The sequence below is a fragment of the Lissotriton helveticus genome, chromosome 11 (genome assembly GCF_964261635.1).
Source record: "Lissotriton helveticus chromosome 11, aLisHel1.1, whole genome shotgun sequence".
In the NCBI taxonomy this organism is placed as follows: domain Eukaryota; kingdom Metazoa; phylum Chordata; class Amphibia; order Caudata; family Salamandridae; genus Lissotriton; species Lissotriton helveticus.
This window is the reverse complement of record NC_136072.1, coordinates 307800265-307825430: the sequence shown is the minus strand read 5'-3', so window position 1 is coordinate 307825430 and position 25166 is coordinate 307800265. Positions and strand designations below refer to the sequence as shown.

Below are 25166 nucleotides of genomic sequence, written 5' to 3'. Positions count from 1 at the left end.
GTAGAGGAGATCGGGACACCTCCTTGTGCCCTTGTGCTGGTCCTTTGGGAGCTTCATTATCATAATTTGCTAATGTTACATCAGCTTCTACCACTCACTGACATACCTGCCAGATGACTAGAAATGGACAGCAGGACCAGAAAAAATGGGCAAGGGACATTTGTTGATATTTAGGGGGCACCAAGTGGGTGTGTGTGTTCAATAGAGTGGATGAGGTTACATGGCCTAAATAGTATCCTGTAGACTGGGTTAAGTCTGTACACCTAATCAGCCCTGTCCATGCTTTTGCATCTGCAGGGAGACGCATGCTGGTAAATGCCATGGTTAGAGCTAACTGCTGAACTAGGCCCGATCCATGTCGGTAGTTGTATTTGTGAAGGTAGGTTGAAAAGTACTAGACTGGGAAGGCTACAATTCAACATAGGGGGATAACTTTGTTAGGAGCAGGGTATTTTTTCGGTTGGATAATAACTCTTTCTCATCATGTCCACCAACCGTTAGATCACTACACGTATTCCAATTTTAGGGAATGAACATGACAAGTTGAACAATTAGGGTCTCAGCATAAAAAGGCGAATATGGAATACCTACCTCCAAGTGCTGGTACCAATATACACTGAGTGATCATCCAATCCTATTCCATCCAACAGTCACATCAAGTTTAAATGAGGGTTACAGTGGGAGGGGTGAGGAGGGGGGAGTTGGGGTAACGTTTCATTTGTATATAATAGTTGGAAGTCAGAGTTTGTCATGATGCACTGATAAACAGTCAATACTATCTCGTTTACATCAAGCAATGGTACTACTTGTTAGCTATGGAATCTAATGAGAAGAGATTGTGTGTAACTGTAAATGCTATTGCTGGTTATCGCACCAAAACTTCAATAAAAAGAGATTTAAGAAAAAAATAACTATGCTAGAGTTTAGAAGATAAATGCACAATAACCTTTTCATTTGACTCCTTATAAGCCCCTGACGACACTAGAGATTATACCTTTTACTCACATGCATATAAAATGTAAGTTCATCTCAACTACATCCTGGGTGCCATCAGCATTCAAACCCACGCAGAAGCAGTCGAAATTGAAGGTCCCTCTCCAAAAACGCTGCAGTGGCTCTTACTCTGTGAGTACTCCCATCACTGCGGGTCTCCCGCCCATGGCGAATGAGAGAAAACGTACTTCATCAGCTAGACACAGTTCGCCACATTACACAAGTCATTACCGACTTCTTGGTTGTTAATGACACAGCTGACACCTCCATGGCCACTCTAAAGGAGACACTAAATGTAGTTATCTCGGTTGAAGTAATTGCTGTTTCCGCAGCCGACAATAAACTCTGAAGGGAGACCCAGGAAGGCCAGGAGAGGAAAGTGAGAGAGGAAGCTCATTCATAAACACACAGGGCTCCCTATAAATGGAGACAGCTGGAATACGCGCACGTGAACAGTCTAGATTTGGACTGGGCCGAATACGCTCTACGTCGACAACAACAACAGCATTCCTTCTATGTAGGGGAGGCAAATGCGGCCAGTTATTGGCCAATAAGTTCCAGGCTAAGCAGCAGGCTGACAAAGTGGACGCCATCTTTACCGAGGATCAGTTGCGGCCGCCAGCTTTAGTGAGTCGTGGGGCAGGCAAACCGCTGCTGCATTCTACAATTGTATGAGTTTTCCTTTAATAATGCCTAAAAGAACTGTGGTTTTGGTCCATTTCTTACAGAAATTGTACTGGAAATTGCACCATTTATATCCATATTTTTTTTACCCCGAACCCACCCGGGAAAGGTCTCACTCCCTTCGCTCCCTGGCCGAACTGAGTCTGGTGGGCAAGATAGGAGCTGCTAAACATCCATTTTCCTACAGGGCAGCCAGGGTTTTTACGATACACAGATCTTTCTGATCGGAACGCACATGTTTTTGGTGCTTCAGAGAAACAATGAACTTGGGATACTGTCCCAAATTGCGACATCTGTGATTAGCAGTCAGCAATACGTTCTTTTGGAAACCCCAATGATTTTGATTAGCTGCCTCATGCCTTCCGCCAGCAACTCGACTCTGAAAATATTTCCTGTACCACTGCTCTCAACTTGGGGAAAAAGACCCATGGCTGGCAAGACTACCTCCTGGTTGGGGTTAAGTAATGAAGTAACGTGTGGCGTAACAGTGCCCGGACGGCAAGCCCCCCATGCAGGTGCTTATGCATTTCCCTCAGTCAGACTGTCACTATCCTGGAGAGCAAGCACACTAATTCGCCAGTCAAACTGGCTCGGATTCACAAATGCCAAGCTTTTTAATAAATCCTTTGAGCGACTCCTTTTTTAAGTCTCCGAGCTACTGCACCAGCTGCAATGAGCACTGCCTAGCCTCAAAGCTGTGTTCAATACAACGCCGTGCGCATCATCAGACCATAAACATTCTAAATAAAAGCGCTATCTTCACATGCTTGGGATTATAAAAATATGGGATCGCTTCTGTGAATTTTCCAGAGGTGCTCTCGGCCTTTCAAAGGATTTTCATTTACTGTGTTTTTTCTTGCGTTGCCCTGATGGGACTGCCTGCATCAACATGCAGTGCTTGTTCCGCACAACTGACGCAGTTATTCCTCTTGACACTTGAAGGGACGGCTGTCTTACCTTTCTCTGTTGAGGAGGTAAGGAAGGGAATATTGGGACTGTCCAAGAACAAGAACCAGGGCTGCGATGGGCCCTCAACTATCAGACCTTGCTTTGTCAGGTGCGGCTGGAATTTGCCCAACGGAAACACTATCTAAATTCATGACCTGGATGAGTGGCGGCACTGAAGATGACCATACTCCTGAGAGCTCAGTTTATGTTACAATCTCTTCTTCTAGAGCCACCATTAGACGTGCTCCTTTCTCTGCGGGGGGAACCCAACCACTTTCTCTGGGCCGGAAGGAGGCCCCGCATGAGTCGCGATCCAAGTTACTGGCCAGTCCACGAGGAGGATCTAGGGGTTTCTAACATTATCAATTACTACTAGGCAGCGCAGCTTCGCTTCCTGGTGGAGTGGAGCCATGAAGAGTCTGAGAAGCACTAGCTCTATATGGACAGGGCTATAGAGGGTGAGCATCTCTTAAAGATCCTCTTTCTGAAATGCTCGCAGAGGGCATTTGGGTCTTTACTCATCCCCTGTCACCAAGGCCACTCTTGGTTTATGCGCCTGTGTTTAATGGTATGCGACGTTTACGACGCAACCATTACAACGCCGTTCCATTACGACGCGGTCATAACAACGAAAGTTGTTACAACGAATTGCGCTGGGGGGCGCTCAAGGATAGTAAATCATTTAATTTACTATCCCAACACCTTCCCTACTATCCACGGGGACTGGTGTTGGAATAGTAAATTAAAAATTTTTAATTTGCGCCCCCCCAACGCAAGTCGTTGTAACGACTTGCGTTGTTACAACCGCGTTTTAATGGAACGCGTTGTAAAAGTGTGCGTTGTAATGACGTACATCCAGGTCCTCCTCCTTTTGTGCAGCTTCGGGCTGATTTTGGGTTGCCGGAGTTAGAGAGGCTCAGATACTTACAGATCAGACATTGGGTTACCTATCCAACCATTCGGAAAGGGGATCATCATCTACTCACGCCCTTTGAAAAGTGGTTCTTATCCCAGAACGAAGGCCACGCCTTATCACTGCACTAATCGCCATACTGCAACAGTCCTCCACCCTGCGGTTAAAACTACAGGGCACAAGAGATGGGAACTTGAGCTGGGGTGGACACTGTCACACAAAGAATGGGAGGCGATTTACTACAGAGCGTGGCACACCACATGCAACACTACAAGCATTGAAACAACCACTAAAATTCTACCTACTGGTACCTCACACCTACAAGATTTTACAGGGGTAACACTACATGCAGTGCTGATTGCTGGAGAGTTTGTGGATCCCCTGGGCCTCTGCTTCATTTACTGTAGGAATGTCCAAAACGTACACGCTATTGGGACACAAACCTACCTGACAATGACCAGTATTTTGAGATGCAGTTATCCCGCTTTTCTGCTTATGTTATTCTAGGCCTACACACTGTGCTAATATTCCCTCTTAAATCCCGTAAGGGGCACCGTATTCGGCTGGCGCTGGGGTGGCTCTCCAAACCATCCTCTCCAACTGGGGTTCAGAGAAACCCCCATCCTATACAGCATGGTTTCATCGACACAGGTATGGAACAACTAACGCTTGCACTGACTAATTAGATGGACTCATATAGGGAGCTATGGCAACCATATATAGCACTCCTCTCTAATGAATTTCATTAATTTTCCTGCCCTCGCTATCTTCGCTTACTATGCTTGACGCGCCTGACACCTTGGTGGGGGCAGCAAATTAGTGGATCACAGGTAAAGGGCCTCTATTTCCCTTAAGCACAATCCCTTGGAGCGAGGGCCCCGGTGTGGGAGGGGGGCTTTTTGGGGCTGGTTGAGCCTGGTTTCTTCTGGTTTCCTGTGCAATACCCTCACTGGGATTACCTACCTACAGTTGTGTTGCATTCTTTTGTTCTGTGATAATGTAATGCAATAAAATAGATTTGAACCATAAAATGCAGATTTCTATTTTAACTTGAAATGGAAAAAATACTCGGCAATGAACATCCACCCAAAAAAATGCTTTCTGTGTTGTGATGCATTGCTTTACACCGCAAAACGCCTATACACAGTAACCTAGAGTGGCAAATATGGCAAACAGCAGGTGTAAGACAATGCAGAATTTCATTCCTACTTTAAACAGGGACTCTAACCAATATACACCCATTTGTATTCCACTATCTGCATTGTACACCCACTACCACATACCACACGCATCAACACCCTATAAGGCTACCTCCACCCACAACTCCATGCCCCTACACTAACCTTGCTTCTGTAGCACCCCCTGTATCATATTCAATGACTTCTACTCTGCCCCAAATTCTATAATACCTAAATTGCCATCAAAACATGTTCACCATTACTCTACACGGGTACTCACAAAATACTCCACCACCTAGGTATTCCATATTCAATTACCTATCCCATATCTCAAAATACTCCACCACCTAGGTATTCCATATTCAATTACCTATCCCATATCTCAAAATACTCCACCACCTAGGTATTCCATATTTAATTACCTATCCCATATCTTAGACTCTACACAGGTGTCACCTACATACAACCCGGCCTTCTACACCACCTATGAAACTACTCTATGTGCTCAACACCACTAGCTGCAATGCAGAGGAGACAAGCCCAGCCTTTCACTCTCCTGAGGTTTATAATAAAATTAAATTACTCCAAATTAGCGTGAGAACAATAACACATGTTATTTAAATCAAAGAAGTACAAATGAGTGAGAGAATGATAATAATTGATATTTAAAATAAAATGAGTAATAATCAGTGTGAGAATAATAACACCTGGTATTTGAAAAGGGAAACATCCTTTACAACGCAACTTTTACCACGCAGTGCTTTTACATTACAACTTTTACAACGCAAACCAGTACAACGCATTGCGCTGGGGGGCGCTCTAGGATAGGGAATAGATTTCATTTACTATCCAACACCTTCCCTAGTGTCCACGGGGACTGGAGTTGGAATAGTAAATTAAACTATTCACTATCCAGCACCCCAAAGCGCTATGCGTTGTAACAGCATGCGTTGTAAAAACTGCGATGTAAAAGCATGCGATGTAAAAGCATGCGTTGTAATGTCATACATCCATTTGAAAACATAAGCAGAATGCAGTTAGTGATGTGCGTAATTATAGCCCTAGGTATATGGTCATTCTACTTCTTACATGTCCAACCAAAGAGTTGGAACCTGAAGCTTCAATGCAGCCTCTCTTGCATGAAACTGAGAGGTGACATTTCAACCACTAGTTATCAGGATTGGTCCAGCCGTAAATAAGAAGAATGAATAGCTTTAATACATTTCTAAAACTGGAATATACATAGGGGCACATTGAGAGTGGGCAATTAAATTGCAAACCCCTGCGCAAACACCTGTTTGTGCAGAGATCACAATTACAAGTAGTAGTGCGATGTTTATAGCACCTGGTAATTACCAGTTGCGGTAAAGTTCACAAACGTTGTTAAATTTCAGCAGATCACACCTGACAGAATTAAACAAGCAAGAAAGCCCAGTATTCCCAGCACCAAAATCAACGTTATTCCCCAAAAAGTCATACCAGGTAATCATTATTGCATCTGATCAATTCTGAACATCTCAGTGTCTTATTGTTATAGGATGAGATCATTATCATGCACTCTTCATTGAGACATTAGCTGAGACTGGATTAAGCAGCAATTACTTTGTTGCGCCTACACACTGCTGGGAAGCACGAATCTTTGAATAAAAGCGAGGGCGGAAGATGAATAGATGAATGGTTCCATAACTTTCACTAGGTTTCGCATTTGGCATAAATATTCTCAAACTTGTCCAGAAGTACAGCAAGGGATGGGAAACCCTTTCCGTTGAGGCATCTGTCATGTTTTCTATTGGTATTTCTTTCCAAGAAAGCACACTATTGGTAATCAATATGTTCACCATCTTAACTCTGATGGACGGTTTTCTAAAAAAATAAATACATATTATCTTAAAAATAATAGCTCATTAACTAAAGATTAATGTTCCAAAAGACAAATCACTGAATAGCAAGTTAGAGCTCAAACTCTACCTAGACAGGTCCCCATCCCTCTAAATAACCCCTCAAACTGGAATAGCAGTCAATCGAGGTGGTTGGGGGTCCATGCGTTATAAATAAGTAAACCTTAGTAGTTTATCAGTCTGCATTTAATGCGGCGACTTCACAGTGACCCAGACATATTATTTGCATAAATAAAAAAAAGTTAGCATTTTGTATTTTGTTGAGTGAATGATGACGAATTTGCTTGTTTTTTCATTTGATAAAGATACACAAAACCACCCATCAAGATTTTGATCTTAATTACCTGAAACCAGGATGTCATTACGCAGTGAACACACAGCATACTCGGACTTGGTGAACTCTGGAAGTTTTGCTAAGGACTTCCATTCGCCAGTTACAGGGTCATAGCATTCTGTATATGGCAGGTTAAAGCCCCCAACTCGCTCACAGCCTCCAACAACCACTATCACCTCTGAATACCCCGTCGACCTAAATAAAAAGCAAACAACCATCATTAGAGCTAAGAATCAGCACATACAGATAGTGCAATTCAGTGCAAAATAGAATACTCTGGTTTGTATTACATATGTTTTTATTTAGACGCAGGAAGCGTATGCTATGGGTTGGATAACGGTTCTTTAGATGTACAAATAAATGCTCAAATAAATGTGAGTAAATAGTACATTTACTATATGAAATATCAGCACATTTAGGAATTAGTAAGTGGTAACAACAGCTGCACTGGAATAAAGTGATGTATGAACTACTCATTACCCCCTAGTTCAGGGTGGGTTCTCTGACTTTTGGGGCCCTGGGCACAAAACGAATTTTTGAGGCCCCTAAAATATGTACACAACGTGAAATTACAGGCAATGACATTCCAGGAAGTGCCATCAATTGACTGCTGCTGAGCGACTTTGCAAAAAGAAACTTTTTTTGGTGTGATATCAGTAAAACAATAAAAACATAAATATTAAAAATAATAAAATAAGTACATATATTTTCAATTTTGATTAACTGGAAATAAATGATATTAGTCACACTAGATGGAACGGCTTGGCCTAGGTCTCTTCAAAACGTATAAGTTTAATCAAATGTAAAACATTTCTTTCAAAATTAGTGCATCCGATACGTATGTATTTATGCAGTATTTATATAGCGCAAACCTAGCCTAAAGGCTGTGAAGCACTGTACAGGGTTAAAGCCAAAGACACAGTCAACATATGATAGGAGGAATAGCTGGTTTGTGCACTGTAACTGCATCATGATGTAATTTTTTTTTAATTGAGTATTCAGTGGTTTTCTAAATTGGAGCTGGGTTTGGGCTGTCCGAATGGATATGTGGATATCATTCCAGGTTCTTGGTGCATAAATGGGAAAGACATTTGGTTCTTTTTTTCTTTTTTTAGCAATCTTTTTCTGTCTGAGGGTGTCCTTGCTGCAGGTGTATGGAGACCCACTGGAGATGGCCAGCTTCATCAGATAAAGGCTGGGGTGTGAGTCGTATAGTGCAAACCTAGTCAAAAGGCAGCGGAGGACTGTACAGGGCCAATTACAAGCATTAAGTCAAGGAGTGATAGGAAAGGTAGCTGGTTTGTTGACTGCTAATGCATTGTGATGACTTTGCAAATGAAGCAGCTGTGTTTGAAGATTGTGCAGTCGGTGGAGTTTCATCATGGTGGAATGATGTGATCATATTTCTTCATGCCCTAGTGATGTGTGTTGCAGCACGTAGAAGGCACAGAACCAGAGGTGGCTTTGACGAAAGTTTGACTTCAAGCCCCTCTACCCCTGTTTTTGACCATGATGCAATAATATAGCATTAACAGAAATACGGATTAACCATTAAAAAAGTATATATACTGTGCATGCGCATTAGGTGTGCATATTAAGTGTCCTCATTATTGGATTTACTAGGAGTGATACACATGGGGCTGGACCCCGTGGAGCACTGATGAAGAGCTATTAGGGGAACAGCTCGAAACATGTTGACGTAAATGCATTACTGAGACAACCAGACTCATTAAGGTCAGGCTTTTTTCTCAGTGACTACCCCTGATGTTTAACCATACCAACTAGGGGCGGGAATAAAAGAGTGGCCAACTAGTTAGGTATTTTTACATTTTCTTTCCCTCGCCACTCCAAATCACTGCACTACACATAGTCTACATAAAAGGGCTCCCACGTAGTTCGCAAGTCGCAGCACGGCTCAATAAGTAGAGGATTGAGAGGAACCCCAATGATGAAGCATGCCACCGAGGGGCAACCCTGGTGGGTGAGGAGTCTCTAGAAAAAGAGTATTTTTTCTAGATTAGGGATTACAACGAACTCACGTTGGATACCTTTTTTCCCCAAAGGGCAGGTTTTCTTTGAATACTCGATTTCTGTCCCACTACCAGTACTGATGACATGTGAATCCTACACCTTGTGAACCCCTTTCCTTATGTGACATTTTCTATAAACTGATTTAAACACATGTGATCCATTGTCTCTGAATGTGTGTGAAGTTAAGTGCTCTGACACCCTACACTGGTATGAGATGTGCTATAAAACAAATGAAATACATGTGAGAGAGGGGCTTTGGAGAGATGAGAGGCACTGATGGAGGGTGATAGTGAGGGTATCATTGAAGAGCCCTAACAAAGCTTGTTGAATTCTGGTGCACAGTAAGATCATTTACTATGTTTTAAAAGCCAATACAATTCAATAGATAATGACAAATTTGTTCTAGAATGCACCATTTTCCCCCCACATTTTCTTGGGGGAGAGCTCCCCAAAGCCTCCTTTGTAGTATTCAGGCTCACTCACTGCACTTAGTGTGCATCACATGGGGACTGGTCTGAAAACATTTGCCAGGGCTGCTTTGGGTTTCCAGTCCAGCCCTAGCAGGAGCAGGAGCCTTGTACCGCGAAATAAAACAAAACATTGAAAAGTTAGTTGCCAAGATGCAGCATCAAACTTCCCATAAATGTTTTTTGATTTTTGCAAATTTTTCAATATAAATTAATAAAATCTTAGTAATTCGAGTATTTTTTTGGGTGTGCACTGGTTTGTGTATCGTTTACAAATTACTGTTTTAATGTTTGAAATTTAAATCATACATATTGCTTGGGGATCCCCAGCTTCTAGTGACTCAATGGGGTCCTCAGGAGTCAAAAGTTTTTGAACCACTGGTCTATGCGATCATATATATTGTGGTCAAATCAGTGGGAGGAATGGAGCTAATCTTCTCCTGGATTTGACAAAATATCATCAACATCTCTCAATCTATTTCAGACTGAGTATTTTTCATCAGCTTTAGTTTCAAAAAGGTTCATGGTTTAATCTAATCTGAGTGCCCTTCTGTGAAAATGTCTCTGTGTGTGACTCCATGCATCTAGTGCTTATTTGCCCCAGATTCTCTTACCTGCGCTCCATGTATTTCAGACCTCTTCTGCTGCCAATGATCTTTAGACAGGTTAGGCCCTCTTTTTAGGTCGAGCTAGACGTAAGCAATGCGAAGCATTGCTTAGTCTGCGAAGACATCTATTGTCACCCGTTTCTGGGAATGTGGACAAGAGAGGGTGCACGAGTGCAGATTGCACCTCGTGGGCGCGCACGGCGCCGTGCCCCTCTCCTGCCTCGGAAGCACCAACACGCATGCGCATACCCAGAGACACACACATGAGCACCCATGCACGCACCCATACATACAGAGAACCCACCCCCGCCGTCGCATACACACACATGCGCGCACACACACTGCATACACACACTGCATACACACACGCTCCCCCCTTACCTCACCAGAGACACACACACGAGCGCACATACACACACGCACGCATACAGAGAACCCACCCCCGCCGTCGCATACACACACACACACTGCATACACACACGCTTCCCCCCCCCTTACCTCACCTCACCAGGCTCTTTCCTTGTCCTGTTTTCATGTGGGCTCCTTCTGCCCGGCTCCCGATGGATGGGCGGGCGGGTGCCGGAGAAGCGACCAAGAACACTCTGCGCCTGCGCGGAAGTGCACGCGCCCGCCTGACGTCACTTGTTTTGCTTGTTTACTATTGGTAAGGTTCCTGCGCCCCGCCCGGCACGAGTGCTTGCTCAAAGCAAGAAACTACATTTCCCTGTTGGGTGTGTAAACTGAGCGGAAACACTCGATTAACACATATGATGAGCATGGCCACCAACCAATCAGAGAGTTGTTCCAAGAGCGAAACCAATTGATGTGGCATATGGGCGGGCTCGGTCTATTCGCACAGTATTGAGGGTCCGTGTTCGAGGTTTCGATCGGTGACAACGACTCCTGTTTGTGTGAGTGGGGTTTGAAAGCAGGGTGCCTGTTAACGGCAGAGGTGTGGGAGGCTGTATATGAAGAAAATAGATGGTATGGTATCGTATACTACTTCAACAAAGCTCGACAACTTATCTGTTCTCTTTACTGGTATTTTGATTGGATATGGCTCCGTTGTAAAATCTCAGACTAATCTTCAAGCGCTGTCTTGGTTACGATTTTCTAGTTTTGCACAATAAATCGTAGTTCTGAGTCTTCGATGCTGAGTTACTCACAAAGCCCCCAAATGAGTTTTGATCCTATTGAGTTATGCACAGATGTTAAATAATACAAGTAATAGTGTGTTAAGGGAGTTGAGATAAGCAGTGACAGTGTGAGGTGTGTTTAAAAGAAAACAATTCTGAGACCGAGGTTGGGCTTGTGAAGATGGGGGCACACCTCAGTAAGACATTACTCCAGTTCTACATCTCGGTATTCAGCTGCTTCTTCAGACGTTGCCTTGGGTGCCCCACGTAAATAACATGTTTTTAATTTTGTCCAGGGACTGTCCAATGTCACTGTTCCAAGGCATTTAATAAGTTGCTGAAAAATACCTTGCGGCAGACTTCTTAATGTCTATTCAGTATGGGCTTTACATTTTGCGTAGTAATGATCAATGTGACTGACCCCAAATGTTTTGAAATGTTCAATTTTTCCATCACAGAGCCACCGGAACTTTACACTATATTAGTTACTAGGAACCCAATTCTAGTTCAAACATTCATTGTAAGTATTTTGTTTTAATTTAGCATTAGGACAGTAACCAGTGCTTTTTTTTTTTTAAACTACTCTATAATTGAATCCCTCCTTGTTAAAACAGAGCACTTTAATCTGGGGAAAATTCAATCCCGAGTTCCTCAACTTTTGCACCTACAAAAGTTTAAGCTATTGCCATTAGAAATTACAATAACTTTTATTTAAGTATTAATTAATTAGAAAAATTAACAGCCATTGTTATTTGTAATATCAATACATGTAAGTCACGTAAATACAACACATATTGCATTACAAATGCTATCGGTGTCACATTTGCGAAAGTTATAACTATTGGCATTGTAAATGACAAAGCTATTAATTTTGCTATTTTCAAAAACAAAACATAAATAAAAAATGTAATTTACAATACCAATAGCTCAAACTTTCCTAATGCGAGACCTATTGCATTGCAAATGCTTGTTTATATTTACAATTGCTATCCACCACCAAACTGTGTTTTTAATATCTAGGTTTCTGGCTGGTGTTTTTAGTACTAATTTTTAGCTATGGGGTTTGTTTACCATGACACCATTGCACCTTATTAAAGATTGTTGCGGTATAATTGCTCTTGGATTGTTATTATGCATCGTTTTACTTGGTAAAGGATTTAATTGATGTATATAAAGATCTGTTGTGTTTACATGTATACTTGTAGGATTTTCATGAAAAATCGAATAAAGTTTATTAACTGCACTGAACTAATACTGTGAGCCTGGCCCACTAACCAGCCCATTTCTTGGGTCTCACATTGCCGGACTAATGCTGCAAGGCCCAGAGAGGGAGGTCAGGCCTGTAGGGTTGTGTCTGGTCAGTATTTTACCATAGTGAACAGTATTCATATGTCTAAACCAGAGAAAAAGAGAAGAAAATCTCAACAGAATCTCTTGGGATATAACAATATAGAACAAAGAATCCTGCCTCATCAATTAAGTATAATCTCTCAAATTAGAATTACACAAAATATAAGACATGTGGTGTGAGTGAGGTCTTCAAATTGAGGGACCATCAATTGATCTCAGGGAGACACCAGCCTCACCAGTGGCTGAGATTAATTCAAGCAATGCACCCATTACTATTTTGTATACTTTTGCGTGTAGCCCTAAGTGGGATGAGTATGCCTAGACGGGGGTCCCGTGCACACAGTGCCACTGGAACCAAGCTACATCTGGTTGATGACCCATAACTAGGGCAAACCAGTCCTGGGTTGTTTGTGTTCGGTTCATGAACACCTTGCCTGGCAGTTCTGTATTGCTTGCTCCCTTTGGACCTGGGACAATCTAATTTGCATTGGTTGGGTCCAAACTGAGGTGACATGGTGTTCAAAATAACGATGGGCTGGGATGTGGACTGAGTAATTACCAGCTGCTGAGATTAATTCAAGCATATAATGTTTTGGTGGACAGTAAAATGCTGCCATAATTGGGGCATGTTAGACACATAACCCCACAAGACCACAGTCCCACTGCACTTGCTGCACTATTGACAGCTATGCTCTTCAGAGGGGTCTCTTGCCCTGGACATTGCAGCCATGGACTAGTGCTTCACGACCCAGGACAGCAGGCTCCCTCCCTTGGGCCTCTCAGCACACACTGGACCATGGCTGGTAGGTCTAGGGGAGAATGGTCTTATCCTGGGCTTCCCAGCTCTGGATCATGGCTGTGCGTTGATGGACATCGCAGCCATGGATTAGTGCTGGAAGGCCCAGGACAGCAAGCTCAATCCCTTGGGTCTCTCAGCACGCACTGGACTATGGCTGGTAGGTCTAGGGGAGAATGGTCTTATCCAGATCTTCAATGCTCTAGATCATGGCTGTGCGGTGATGGACATGGCAGTCATGGATTAGTGCTGCAAGGCCCAGGACAGCAGGCTCTCTCCCTTGGGCCTCTCAGGAAACACTGGACCATGGCTGGTAGGTCTAGGGGAGAATGGTCTTATCCAGAGCTTCACAGCTCTGGATCATCGCTGTGCGGTGCATGCAATTAGGGACCAGTGCCATAGTAATATAGCCATGGGCCCAGATGCAAGAAAACTATGCCGGGCAGTAAAACACAGTCCTAATCTGGATGCACTGGGTCCCAAACATCCATGAGCCCTGGTGTCAATGCACCTGCTGCACTACTGGTAGCTACACACCTGAGAGAGGTCTAGAATGAGCCTCACAGCCATACTCTTTCTCTGCAAATCTCATGGGTTGGTGCCCCCTCCCCTGACTGTACAGCTACAGCTGCCTGTGAGGCCCAGAGGAGGGAGGGAATCTTCCAGACCTCAAGGCTCTGAAGCATGGCTGTGAGGCAAATGGAAGAAAGGCAAGTAGCACAACATTTGTGCCATGGGGCCTGGTGCAAACTAAAAGTGTCCCCTCAACCTTGTCCACTTGTTACACAGTAAAATAAAGCCATCATTTGGGAACATTTGGCTTTTAATATCTCTAGGCCCAGTACACCACAGCACCTGCTGCAGTACTGATGGCTATGCCCCTGACATGGACCCATGGACAGAGTCATGGTATAGAGTTGTGAAACATTTTCAATTAGGCCCAGGGAAGGGGACACGAGGTACCTGGAAAGATATAAAGTATGCAGGAATTGCAATGGTAAAGGATAATGAACGAGGTGGAGATAGAACCAAGAAATTCAGACGCCTTGAATCAAAACTAATAATAAAATTCAAAACTATGAGCCCATGGGGACTGAATGGAGATGAAGAGATGCATGTGCATCTTTGACGACCAGGGTGGACATGACCAACTAAGAACTGATATTTAAAAATTACAAGAATAATGTTCTTCTAAATGAAGAGCAGATTTTAGTCTGGTGTAGAAAGTTGAATGTAAAGAAAAATTCCGTCAGACATGTGAATTAGTTAAAGATTTTAATGTTCAATTGTTATCCAAGTCATGGCAGACCAGAACGGCACGAACGACACAATGGGGATAGGATCATATAAAGGCACTTAGGGCCAGATGTAGGTCGCCAATTACTCGTCGGTAACGGCCGAAAATCAGTAAAATCGGCCGTTACCGACCGGTAACCATGAAATGAGATGTAGGAGCCCAATATTTACCGAATCGGAAAACACGAGTCGGAATAATACCGACTCTGTAAATATGAGCCGGAATAATACCGACTCGGTAAATATGAGTGGGAATAATACGACTCGGTAAATATGAATCGGTAAAATACCGAGGCGGAATCTACCGAATTCAAATATACCGAATTCTTATTTTCCGAATGGGTAAATAAGAAACGGTAAAAACAGGCCATGGAGATGTAGGAAAGCCCAAAAATACCGATTTTGCAGAAAATCGGTATTTATGAGTCGGTATTTACCATGGATTGAATGCAGGTGGTAACCAGGGGAGGGCCATAAAAAGAGACCCAAAATGCACCTCTGGAACCATAATGGCGGCTTTTTACGTCATAGCAAGACGGCAAAGACTACAGGCAGCAGAAGAGAGAGAATGGCAAAGGGAGGAACAAGTGTACAGGCAGAGGATAACACTGTTCCAACTGACAGAGCCTGAAATACTCCAGAGGTACAGGCTACACCCCGACACCATCAAGGACTTGATCAGGGACCTACACCCACTCCTGCAGCACCCAACACCCAGGGCCCACGCCATCCCACCCCATGTCCAGGTGCTATGTAGCCTACACCTGCTGGCCTCTGGGAGCTACCAGAGTGTGATAGCTGCAGTCGGTGGTGTGTCCCAGGGCTGCCTGTCCCGCTTCTTCAGGAGGTTTCTTGACGCAATGATGCAGAGGATGGGGCATTACATTTCATTCCCTGCAACACCAGCAGAATTAGCAAAAACCAAGACAGACTTCTATCACCTGGCACACTTCCCTCACGTGATGGGCTGCATCGATGGTACCCACGTCCCACTCTGTCCACCTGCAGCCACAGAGCACATATACAGAAACCGCAAGTCGACGCACTCCATCAACGTCCAGGTCATATGTAACGCAGGGAATCTCATCACAGACATCGTAGCCAAGTTCCCCGGAAGTACCCATGATTCTTACATATTCCAGAATAGTGGAATATACACACGCCTACTTGCCGGAGATTTTGGAAATGGATACCTGCTAGGTAATTCACATTGACACACCATGACACTCACAGCAGATCTACGTCTCATGTACATGCAATTAATGTCATTCTTTCTCCCCCCTAGGCGACAGTGCATATGCCCTGCGGTCCTTTGTGCTCACTCCCTACCTCAACCCATCCACCAGGAGTGAAAGGCGATACAATGTGGCTCACAGATCTACACGAAACGTTGTGGAGCGCACATTTGGACTCCTTAAGAGCAGGTTTCGCTGCCTCCACAAGAGTGGAGGGGCACGGCAGTACACCCCAATCATCTGCTGCAAGATCATAGCGACATGTGCTATGTTACATAATCTCGCAACAAAGGAAGGCACAGAGGTGGAGATCACACATCATGAGAACATTGATGACGACACAGAGGAGGCAGAGCCCCATGCTACGGTGGCAGCAGCAGCTACAGATGGGAGACTGAGATGGGAAGAGGTTACACAGCTATATTTCTGAGTGAGTAATGAGACACAGGCAGGCAAAGTAATTTGTGTAAGTAGTTTCATTTTCACTACGCTACTGCATTGATAGCACACATTGGGCACACAATATCAAACAGTCCATGACTGTGTTGTCACGGTTAACACCACCGTGACTTCTTCCTCGGGTGGAGGGCAAAGTCATTGTTTGTGGCCACGGACCACAGGGCGGGACTGCTGTGGCTGTGAGTCAATGTTCTCAGTGTGGCCTGTCTCACTTCCCCGACGCCTGCCGCTCCTACGTAAGTCTTGCACAGGAGTGCTTGCACCACTCCTGCTGGTGGACCCCTCACTTTCCAACACACAAGTGTCGCCTCCAATGCCAGTCTGTTGAGTGAGCACGAGCTCCATTGCAGAGGTCATCCTGGCCATTCCTTCAGATAAATTGTTGCAGCACTGCACTATGGCATCCTGCATCGCCACTGACCGTCTGCACAGCACGGTGGTAGCAGTAGCAAACCTGTTCAGGGCTTTTGTCTGCTGCCGCACATCCACACGAGCCTTGCATCTCTCTAAATGGTCCCTGTCCAACTTGTCACACAGGACAGTCATGCACTGTGTAATGTCAGAAATGCCAGACGCCATTGACTGCATGCTCTCTGCCATTTCCCCTATGCCCTTGCCTACTGCATCGAGATTCTTGTTTGTTGTGCGAGCCTGCCTCTGAACCCCCATCATCGCTCTTGCCTGCAGGCGCTGAACTTTGACCATGGTGGCCTCCAGTCCGCAGAAGACCCCCTGAACCTGACGCACATCCTCTGCCTCCCGTGGCCTTCGCCCTCGGACACTGGCTCGCGTAACTCTGGGAGTGGGCAGCTGTTCGGTGTTGCCTGTTTCCTGTGTGTCACCCTCCACCTCCTCCTCCTCAGATGTTTCAAGTATTCTGCGAGGGGGCACATCACGGCACCTTGCCCTTCCCAGCACTGGGGATGGTGTTGTGGGGGTGGGTGAATGTTCAGCTGCTCCTGTCTCCTGACTCCCGAATAAGAGAGGGGACTGTGGATGTGGGGATGTAGGTTCCTCAGGTGACAGGGCTGCCTGCTCTTGGTCCTTCCCTCCGTGTGATGTGCTTGGTCCTGCTCCTTCCCTCCTCTTCTCTCTATCCTCTGCTGTGCTGCGCATTGACTCTCCTGTGGACAGACATGGACATTGTGTCAGTGGAGTTGTTCACCTGTGTCTCATGATAAAACACACTTCTATTGCACCTTTGCCTGTCTCTCATTTGCCTATGCTAGTTGTCTGTTGCTCCCCTTGCTGCAATGCATGCTGACTGCTCTGAGGTATCTACACATGACTACATTTCCCAGGACGCATTGCAGGACATTAGTTAAACCTGTTCTGGAGTCTGATTTGGGCACACAGAGTGTGTGAGGGGAATAGGTAAATGGGTAAATGACAATCTACTTGCATCTTACCTTGTTTCTTTGCGCCTCTTGCTGAGCTGTCAGCGTCCCCGATGCCGTGGATGCATTCCTGCTCAAGGGTGGATGCCACCATCTCCTCGATGTCGCTGAGTCTTGGGGCTCGGTTTCTTCCTCCCCCTGTTACAGCACTTTCTTTGCGGTGGGCAGCAAGTTTCTTCTTTGTGATTATGCGGATGTCTTACCACAGTTTTTTCAGATCTTCAAGGTCACGGTGGGTGACACCAATGGCATTTACCTTGCCTTGTATTTCTATCCAGGTGCTGCGCTTGATGGATTCTGCTACATGCAGAGATTGCTTCCCAAATATCTTGCTGTAATTGCTTGCCACCTCTGATACAAGCACCTGCAGTTCTTCTTGGCTGAACTTCTGCTTCCTTTCGCGCTCTGCAGCATCCCTCTGTGCCTCCTGACTCTCCATGGCGCTGTGTTGGTTAGCTCAGGGAAGCCTGCTCCACACTCTGTCCTCCTGCTCTCCTGACTGTTGGTTTCTGCACCTGCATGGGCGTGGCCAGTCCCAGGTACTGGGGAGGGGTGCTTGGATCTGATTGGTTAGTTCCCCAGTGGCTTTGGATTTGGGTGTGGTTGGAGTTCCTGATTGGTTCACAGGCTCACATGTTTGTCAGTTTCAAATTACCGATTCGGTAATTACCGAGTCGGTTTTTACCTACTCGGTATTTTCCGAATCGGTACTACCCATTCATTCCTATGGGCCATGGACCCGTTGGTGTGATTGGGTTTTACCGATTCGGATTTTACCGAGTAGGTAAATTCCGACTCGGTAAATACCGATATCGGATACCGACTGATTCAGAATCGGTAATTTTTACCGATTTTTTATCTACATCTCATTTTCCGATTCTGAAATACCGATTCGGTATGACTCGGTATTTTAGAATCGGTAAATAAGATTTACCTACATCTGGCCCTTAGCCATTTAAACTCCTTGACACTTAGTCACAAATTAAGTGCCTAGTTAAAACTTACACTAGCGTGTGATGCAAATTCAGGAATTATCCTGACTATCACTACTTAGTATACGGCGCACGCTTATAAATCATAAGCGTTAATATATATATATATATATATATATATATATATATATCTATATATATATATATATATATATTATTTATTTTTTCAGGACAGGTTCGGTAATGTGACCAGCAGCCAGGCCCTTCCTTACAACTGCATGAAAAAGTGAAATCCTTAATTTTAAGGGAACCGAAAGATCTTGAAGAATGCACAATTTCCAGATTCATGCAAAAATTATATTTGTTGGTGGATGGAGAGTCAGTGTTACCACATGTGGAAAAGGTGAACGCAGTGCTCGCTACACTTTCGGAAAAGGCATCTGTAAGTCCAAACAAGGGTTGTGCTTGCAAAAGTTGCAGAGGCAGTCGCGTAAAGCAAAAGCTGCCCGAATAATACATTCTCTCAATGGCAGAAAAAGAAAGCACAAAATACAATGCAGCTATGTTCTTAAAGCCACCAATGCCCGTCAACACTTCTAAGAAGCAGAACGCTGGCACCAGGTTGGTCGAAACATTTGAGGACTACATAGATGCACTAGAAGAAGAAGAAGATGAACATAAGACAATTAAATACTTAACAACCCAAGCAGGTGATGGAGTGAAAGAATTGCTAAAGAACATTTCACAGCCTGATGCAAAATCGTGGCAAAAGGTAAAAGAAGTACTGGTGGCCAAGTTCAGTCCAATGCCGATTGTTGACTTTGAGAGGTACATCTTCAACCAAGCACGACAACAGATTGATGAAATAATGGAAGAGTTTGTTGAAAGACTTGATGAACTCATTGAATATTGCAAATTCTGTGAATTCCCCGATGAAGGAGCCATGTGACTCGGAGTCATTGATAGCTGGCTTTTAGATTTGTTTAGAAGTTGCGTGTTGAGAGACACCCACAGTTTGCAGAAAATGCTGATGGCTGCGAAAGCAGAAGAATGAGCAGACTGATAAGCTGCTGCCATGGCAGCAGGAACAGCCCAAAATGAATCATCCTTGCCTGCAAAAAGCAAGCACAAGCAAAAGCAAGATGCAAACAAGTTGATGTCTATACTTCCAATGTGGATTTTCATTTCCCCACGAAGGTGAATGTCCAGAAATTGGGCAGGTCTGCAAAGATTGTGGAACGAAGAATAGTTTCATAACTGTGTGCTGAGCTAAAGAAAAATGAAGTGAATCACAATGGAAAGAAAAAGATGGGCGCAAGAACGTTTCAGAAACACTCTGGACACACCCACAAAAAATAAAAGCAACATTAGCTACGCCAAGTAGAAACCAGGCATGATCAATTGTCATCAAGCTCATCGCTCAAGGGCTCTTTGATCTCGGTAGAGAGTATCAATAAAGAAGAGGGGTGAACGCTGCTGAAATTTACCAAAGAACTGCGGGTACATAGGGGGTTAGCTGCCTGAAAAGAAAATCGCAGCTCAAAGGCAGCTTTTCAAACAAAGCAACAAATGTAATTGGGCACTGTCCCAAAATCACATTGAAAGTGAACGATCACCTAATACCTTTCTTCATAGACAGCGTTGCGTTGATTAATATTATGCTAGTGCAAAATGTATTAGCTTATTCCCTGTGCCTCGCCACACTCAATCATGCACAAAGGTGTATACTTGGGCCACTTCTGATCCACTACAAATCCAAGGATCATTCACAGCAACAATGAGACACAAAATGATATTGGTGTGACACACCATTTACGTTCTACAAGGAACTTTGTTGAGTGCCTGCTTGCTCAGTTTTGCCACTACTGCTGACATGGGGTTGATATCCCACAACTACAGCCTGTATGCTCAGTCTCAGATCATGAGCCAGTTCTTGTCATTGTTTCATGGCCTGAGAAAACTCAAGAAAATGAAAGTACAGCTTCATGTTGATGAAGACATTCACCCTTTGGCTCAGGGACATCATAGAGTTGCCTTCTATTTCCAAGAAGCTATACGGAAAGAATTGAAAGCACTTTTAAAACATTGAACATTTCACAGACCCCATGTCATGGGTTTCACCTATAGTAGTACCAAAAAAGGACAGTGGCAGAGCAGTGCATATTTGCGTTGATATGGGCAAGGCTAACAAATTCATTGAGAGGGAGAGACACCCTAGTCCACATATCGCGGACATGATTATGTAATTGAATGCAGCCAAAGTGCTTTTCCACCTTGACCTGAACAAATGATGCCATTAACTCGAGTTGGAGGAGAACTGTAGGTACATTACTACCTTTTAGACTCATGTTGGTTTGTTCAGATATTAAAGACTGAGTTTTGGAGTATCATCAGCTGCAAAGATATTTCAGGATGTTATTTGCAGAGTAATGCAACCTGTTACACATGCTTTCAATAACAGTGATGACATACTGGTTTTTGGGAGAACATAAGAACACGACAAAGCCCTTGACAAATTGTGCCAGTTACTTGCTGATGCAGGTCGCACTCTGAACACTGTGAATTGTGAGTTTTACAAAACCAAACTCAAGTGTTTTGGGCACATATTCTCTGAAGTCCAAATGACTCTAGACCCAGACAAAGTGTAAGGACTGTCAGCCATGTACACCCCCTCCAAGATATTACCATGTTAATGTTAATGTTGCTTTTAGAGCGTGAACAATCATCCTGGATAGGATATCACGGCGCTATGATTTCTGTAATAAGCGATGGGCTAATACTTGATGATACAAAGTTTAGTCGGGATTAGGAAAAAGAAAGGTTTTTAATTTTTTTCTGAAAGTCAGGTGGCAGTCCGTGAGTCTGAGATCCTTGGGCAGATCGTTCCACCTAGTTGCGGCCAGGTGGGAGAAGGCCCGTCCTCCCATCCTGGCTCTTTTCACTCGGGTAGTTGTTGCTCTCGCTGTTGATTGAGAGCGGAGATTCCTAGTGGTTGCATAAAACTTTATCTTATTTTTTAAGATATGAGGGCCAGTGTTATACAGTGCTCTATGTGTTATGCACATCATTTTGAAAGTGTCTCTTTGTCTCATTGGGAGCCAATGGTGCAATCATGGGAACCATGCTGCAATCCTTTGTAAAAAGAAGAAAGAAGAAGAAGGAAGAAGAATGCAAAAAGAACAATTGAGGGACAGAATGCAGACCAATGTCATGCATTCACCCCAGTACAGAGATATGGGACTAAATCCATAGTTTTTTCGCTCACCGTGCCATTCCAGTTTGGACCCAGCCATATGCAAATCAGTCTTGACCTGTGCCCAATGGGAACAGTATAGCCCGAACTGCCAGGCCAGGCCCTCCCTGGACTGGAAACAAGTGTTCTTGGACCGGTTTCGGGCTTCAGCCCTCATCAGCCAGGATAGCTTGACTCCAGTGGCATGGAGAGCACGGGACCCACGTCTGGGCATTAACACGTCCCACTCGAGGTGACAAATACAAACAGGACAATTGATGGACAGAATGCAGTACAATGTCATGCATTCACCCCAGTACAGAGATCTGGGCCTAAATCCAAAGTTTTTTTGTTCACCATGTCATTCCAGTGTGGATCCAGCCATATGCAAATCAGTCTTAACCCTGCACCCAATGGGAACAGTCCTGCCCTAACTGCCAGGCCAGGTCCTCCCTGGACTGGAAACAAGCATCCTAGGACCGGGTTCCGGCTTTCAGCCCTCATCAGCCAGGATAGCTTGACTCCAGTGGCATGGAGAGCACGAGACACACGTCTGGGCATACCCGTCCCACTCGGGGTGACAAATGCAAAAAGAACAGCTATTGCTCAAGATACATTTGCAACTTTGCTACAGTGAGTGCCCATTGAGAGACTTGACAACGCAAAATGTATAGTTTCAGTGGTCTTTAGAATGAGACCAGAGTTTCAAAGACATTTGTGCAACCAAGACCCCAAGTTGCATATTGAAATACCAGTTGGTGCTAGCCTGATAGGCTTGGTGCAATTATTGCTCAACACAATGGCCATCCGAAAGCACAGAGATTCATTGTGGCCTATGCCAGTCGAAGTTTGTCTGAAACAGACTGTGCCTACTCTCAGTCGAAGGAGAGTCTGGCTGTGGTGTGGGTCTGTGAACATTTTCATGTATTCCTTTACGAAAAATGATTCACTGTCATCACAGATCACCAGGCATTGCTTACAATTTTTGGAAACCTGAATGCCAAGATACCCCTTTGCATTAAAAGGTGGGGTTGAGAGTGCAGGAGTATAACTATGAGATCGTGCAAAAACCAGGGAAGGATCATATCCCAGCAGATAACTTATCACGAGTGACGCTACATCGTCACAGTTCAACATTCAAGATAGCTGAAGACTATCTCAACTTTATTGTGAGATCCGGCACACCTGCGGCTCTGTCTGTGGAACAAATCATGGCTGCCACCAATGCAGACAAAGACATGACCATAATCAAAGAACTTATTACCACACAATCATGGAGGAGAAGTACCTGACCCCTTGCCAATAACGTTGAATTTGTTAGGATAAAAAAATCATCATACCTGGAAGCCTAAGACAGCAGGTCATCGAGCAGGCCCATGAAAACACGGTGGTATTGTGACCACCAAGAGAGCCTTAAGAGATCAAGTGTGGTTCCCTCAGGTAGATGAACAAGTTGAGAAGGAACTGAAGGTGTACCACATTTGCAATTGTTTGTCCCCCAAGGTGATGCAGCATCCACTGACAAAGTTTGACTTTACTGTCTATGCTTGGGAGAGGGTTGCAGTCGACTTTTTAGGGCTTTTCAAAAATGTATATCATCTCATCATAGTAGTCACAGACTAGTATTCACGTTTTCCTTTGGTGTAAGACCTATCTTCGACAACCTCTGACAAAGTCATAGAAAGTCTTGATGACATCTTTGCAATGTGGGGCATCCCTGAAATCCTCAAATAACAACAAAGAGTTTAAAGACTTTCTTCTCAGACTCTACGTCAAATACAAAAAGAATACACGCCTCTTGCCCCTCAAGAGGAACATTCAACGAGCATCATTGAAGGGGATTGATCTAAACCAAACCCTGTGCCAGGTCCTTTGGGCCTATCAATTAACTCTCACTCCACAACCCCTGAAAGTTCAGCCACCGTGCTATTCAAGAGAGCCATCAGAACAAAATTAACTAAATGGACCCTGGATCGAACAGTGAACGATGACAAGGTTCGAGACACCAACACAACTTGGGAAATAAAAATTAAAGCATATGCAGATCAAAGCATTCATGAACAGGAGACAGTCTTTGACAAAGGGGACTGGGTACTGGTTAAGCAGAGATGAAGAAGGAAAATGGAATCTCATTTTGCCACTGATCCGTTGCAGGTTGCGGTGTGCTAGGGACATATCCTGACAGCACAACATCCTGGACAATCCACCACTCAGGGAACATTGCATTTTAAACACATGCCACAACACTTGTAAAGTCCTGAAACCATGTGTCAAGCGACCTCGCCAGCAGGTCTGGCTTAAGCTCATGGTGAACCTCGATAATCTCGGATCACCTGATCTGGCAGACAAATGTGAGCGCCTCATTGACTAATCGAGGAAATGTGATTTTAGTAATGTCACCACTTTTTTTTTTAACAAAGAGGGAGATGTGGTATATTGGTGTTATGCACTCTAGGGACCCTTGTGGTTCTGGGCAGACTCTGGAGAGGAAACACTTGATATGTGGGGAGGTGTTAGGGTGTAGTGAACATGAAGTATGATTTAATGTGCAGTGTGTGTGTGTGAGTGTATGCTGAGGAATAAAGAAGTATTTGACTGCAACTCCTGTGCTGCATATTTTATTTGCATGCTCCAGGGACGGTGAAGACTCTACAGTACCCAAGGCCTACAAGGACTGAAACATGCCTTTTTGTAGAAAGAAAAAATACAACCATCAGCCTCTGTTTCCACTTCTCATGGCTATCATAGACAAGCGAGAAGGAAGAAAGGATTCCAGTTGAGAGGTTCTTCCAAAAACAAATCTTCCAAATCTAACTCAGCACCTCAAAGGAATCAGCACTCCTGACTATAGGGAAATTAAAAGCATGAGAGCTTCCAGTTGGGGGACTTATCCAACAGTTTCTACATTACTGTGTGCAGAGTATAATTTGTAGGGGCTATGTAATTGAACCCAGACTTCCAAACCCAGTGTAAATCCATATGTCTGTACCTTCTAATTCAAGCAAATTCCAGGCACTGTTGCAAGGAATCTCGAAGACTTACTAAAATACAGGCCCACTGACCCACTGTCCAAGGACAATAAGGCAAAGGTTCATACTCATTTCTCTTTCCGGTTGGAGAAAGCATAAGGTGTATATTGACCACTGTTGGATGCAAAAGCAGTAAATAGATAGGTAAAAACATTCCATTTCAAGACGGATACCATACAAAGAATTATCCCAGTGGTACACCAGGGAGAATTCATGGTAAAGATGGATCTGCAGAACACATATTTACATA

At 44.2% G+C, this 25166-nt stretch overlaps 1 protein-coding gene across 2 annotated transcripts in view; it reads right to left on the bottom strand.

Annotated features, from left to right (window-relative positions):
• KLHL24 (kelch like family member 24) overlaps positions 1–25166 on the bottom strand; it is a 352308-nt gene that overhangs the window by 162836 nt on the left and 164306 nt on the right. For both annotated transcript variants that reach the window (XM_078665500.1, XM_078665501.1), the window contains one exon: positions 6959–7143. In XM_078665500.1, coding sequence (XP_078521626.1) covers positions 6959–7143 — 185 coding nt within the window. The remainder of the gene's footprint in view (positions 1–6958; positions 7144–25166) is intronic.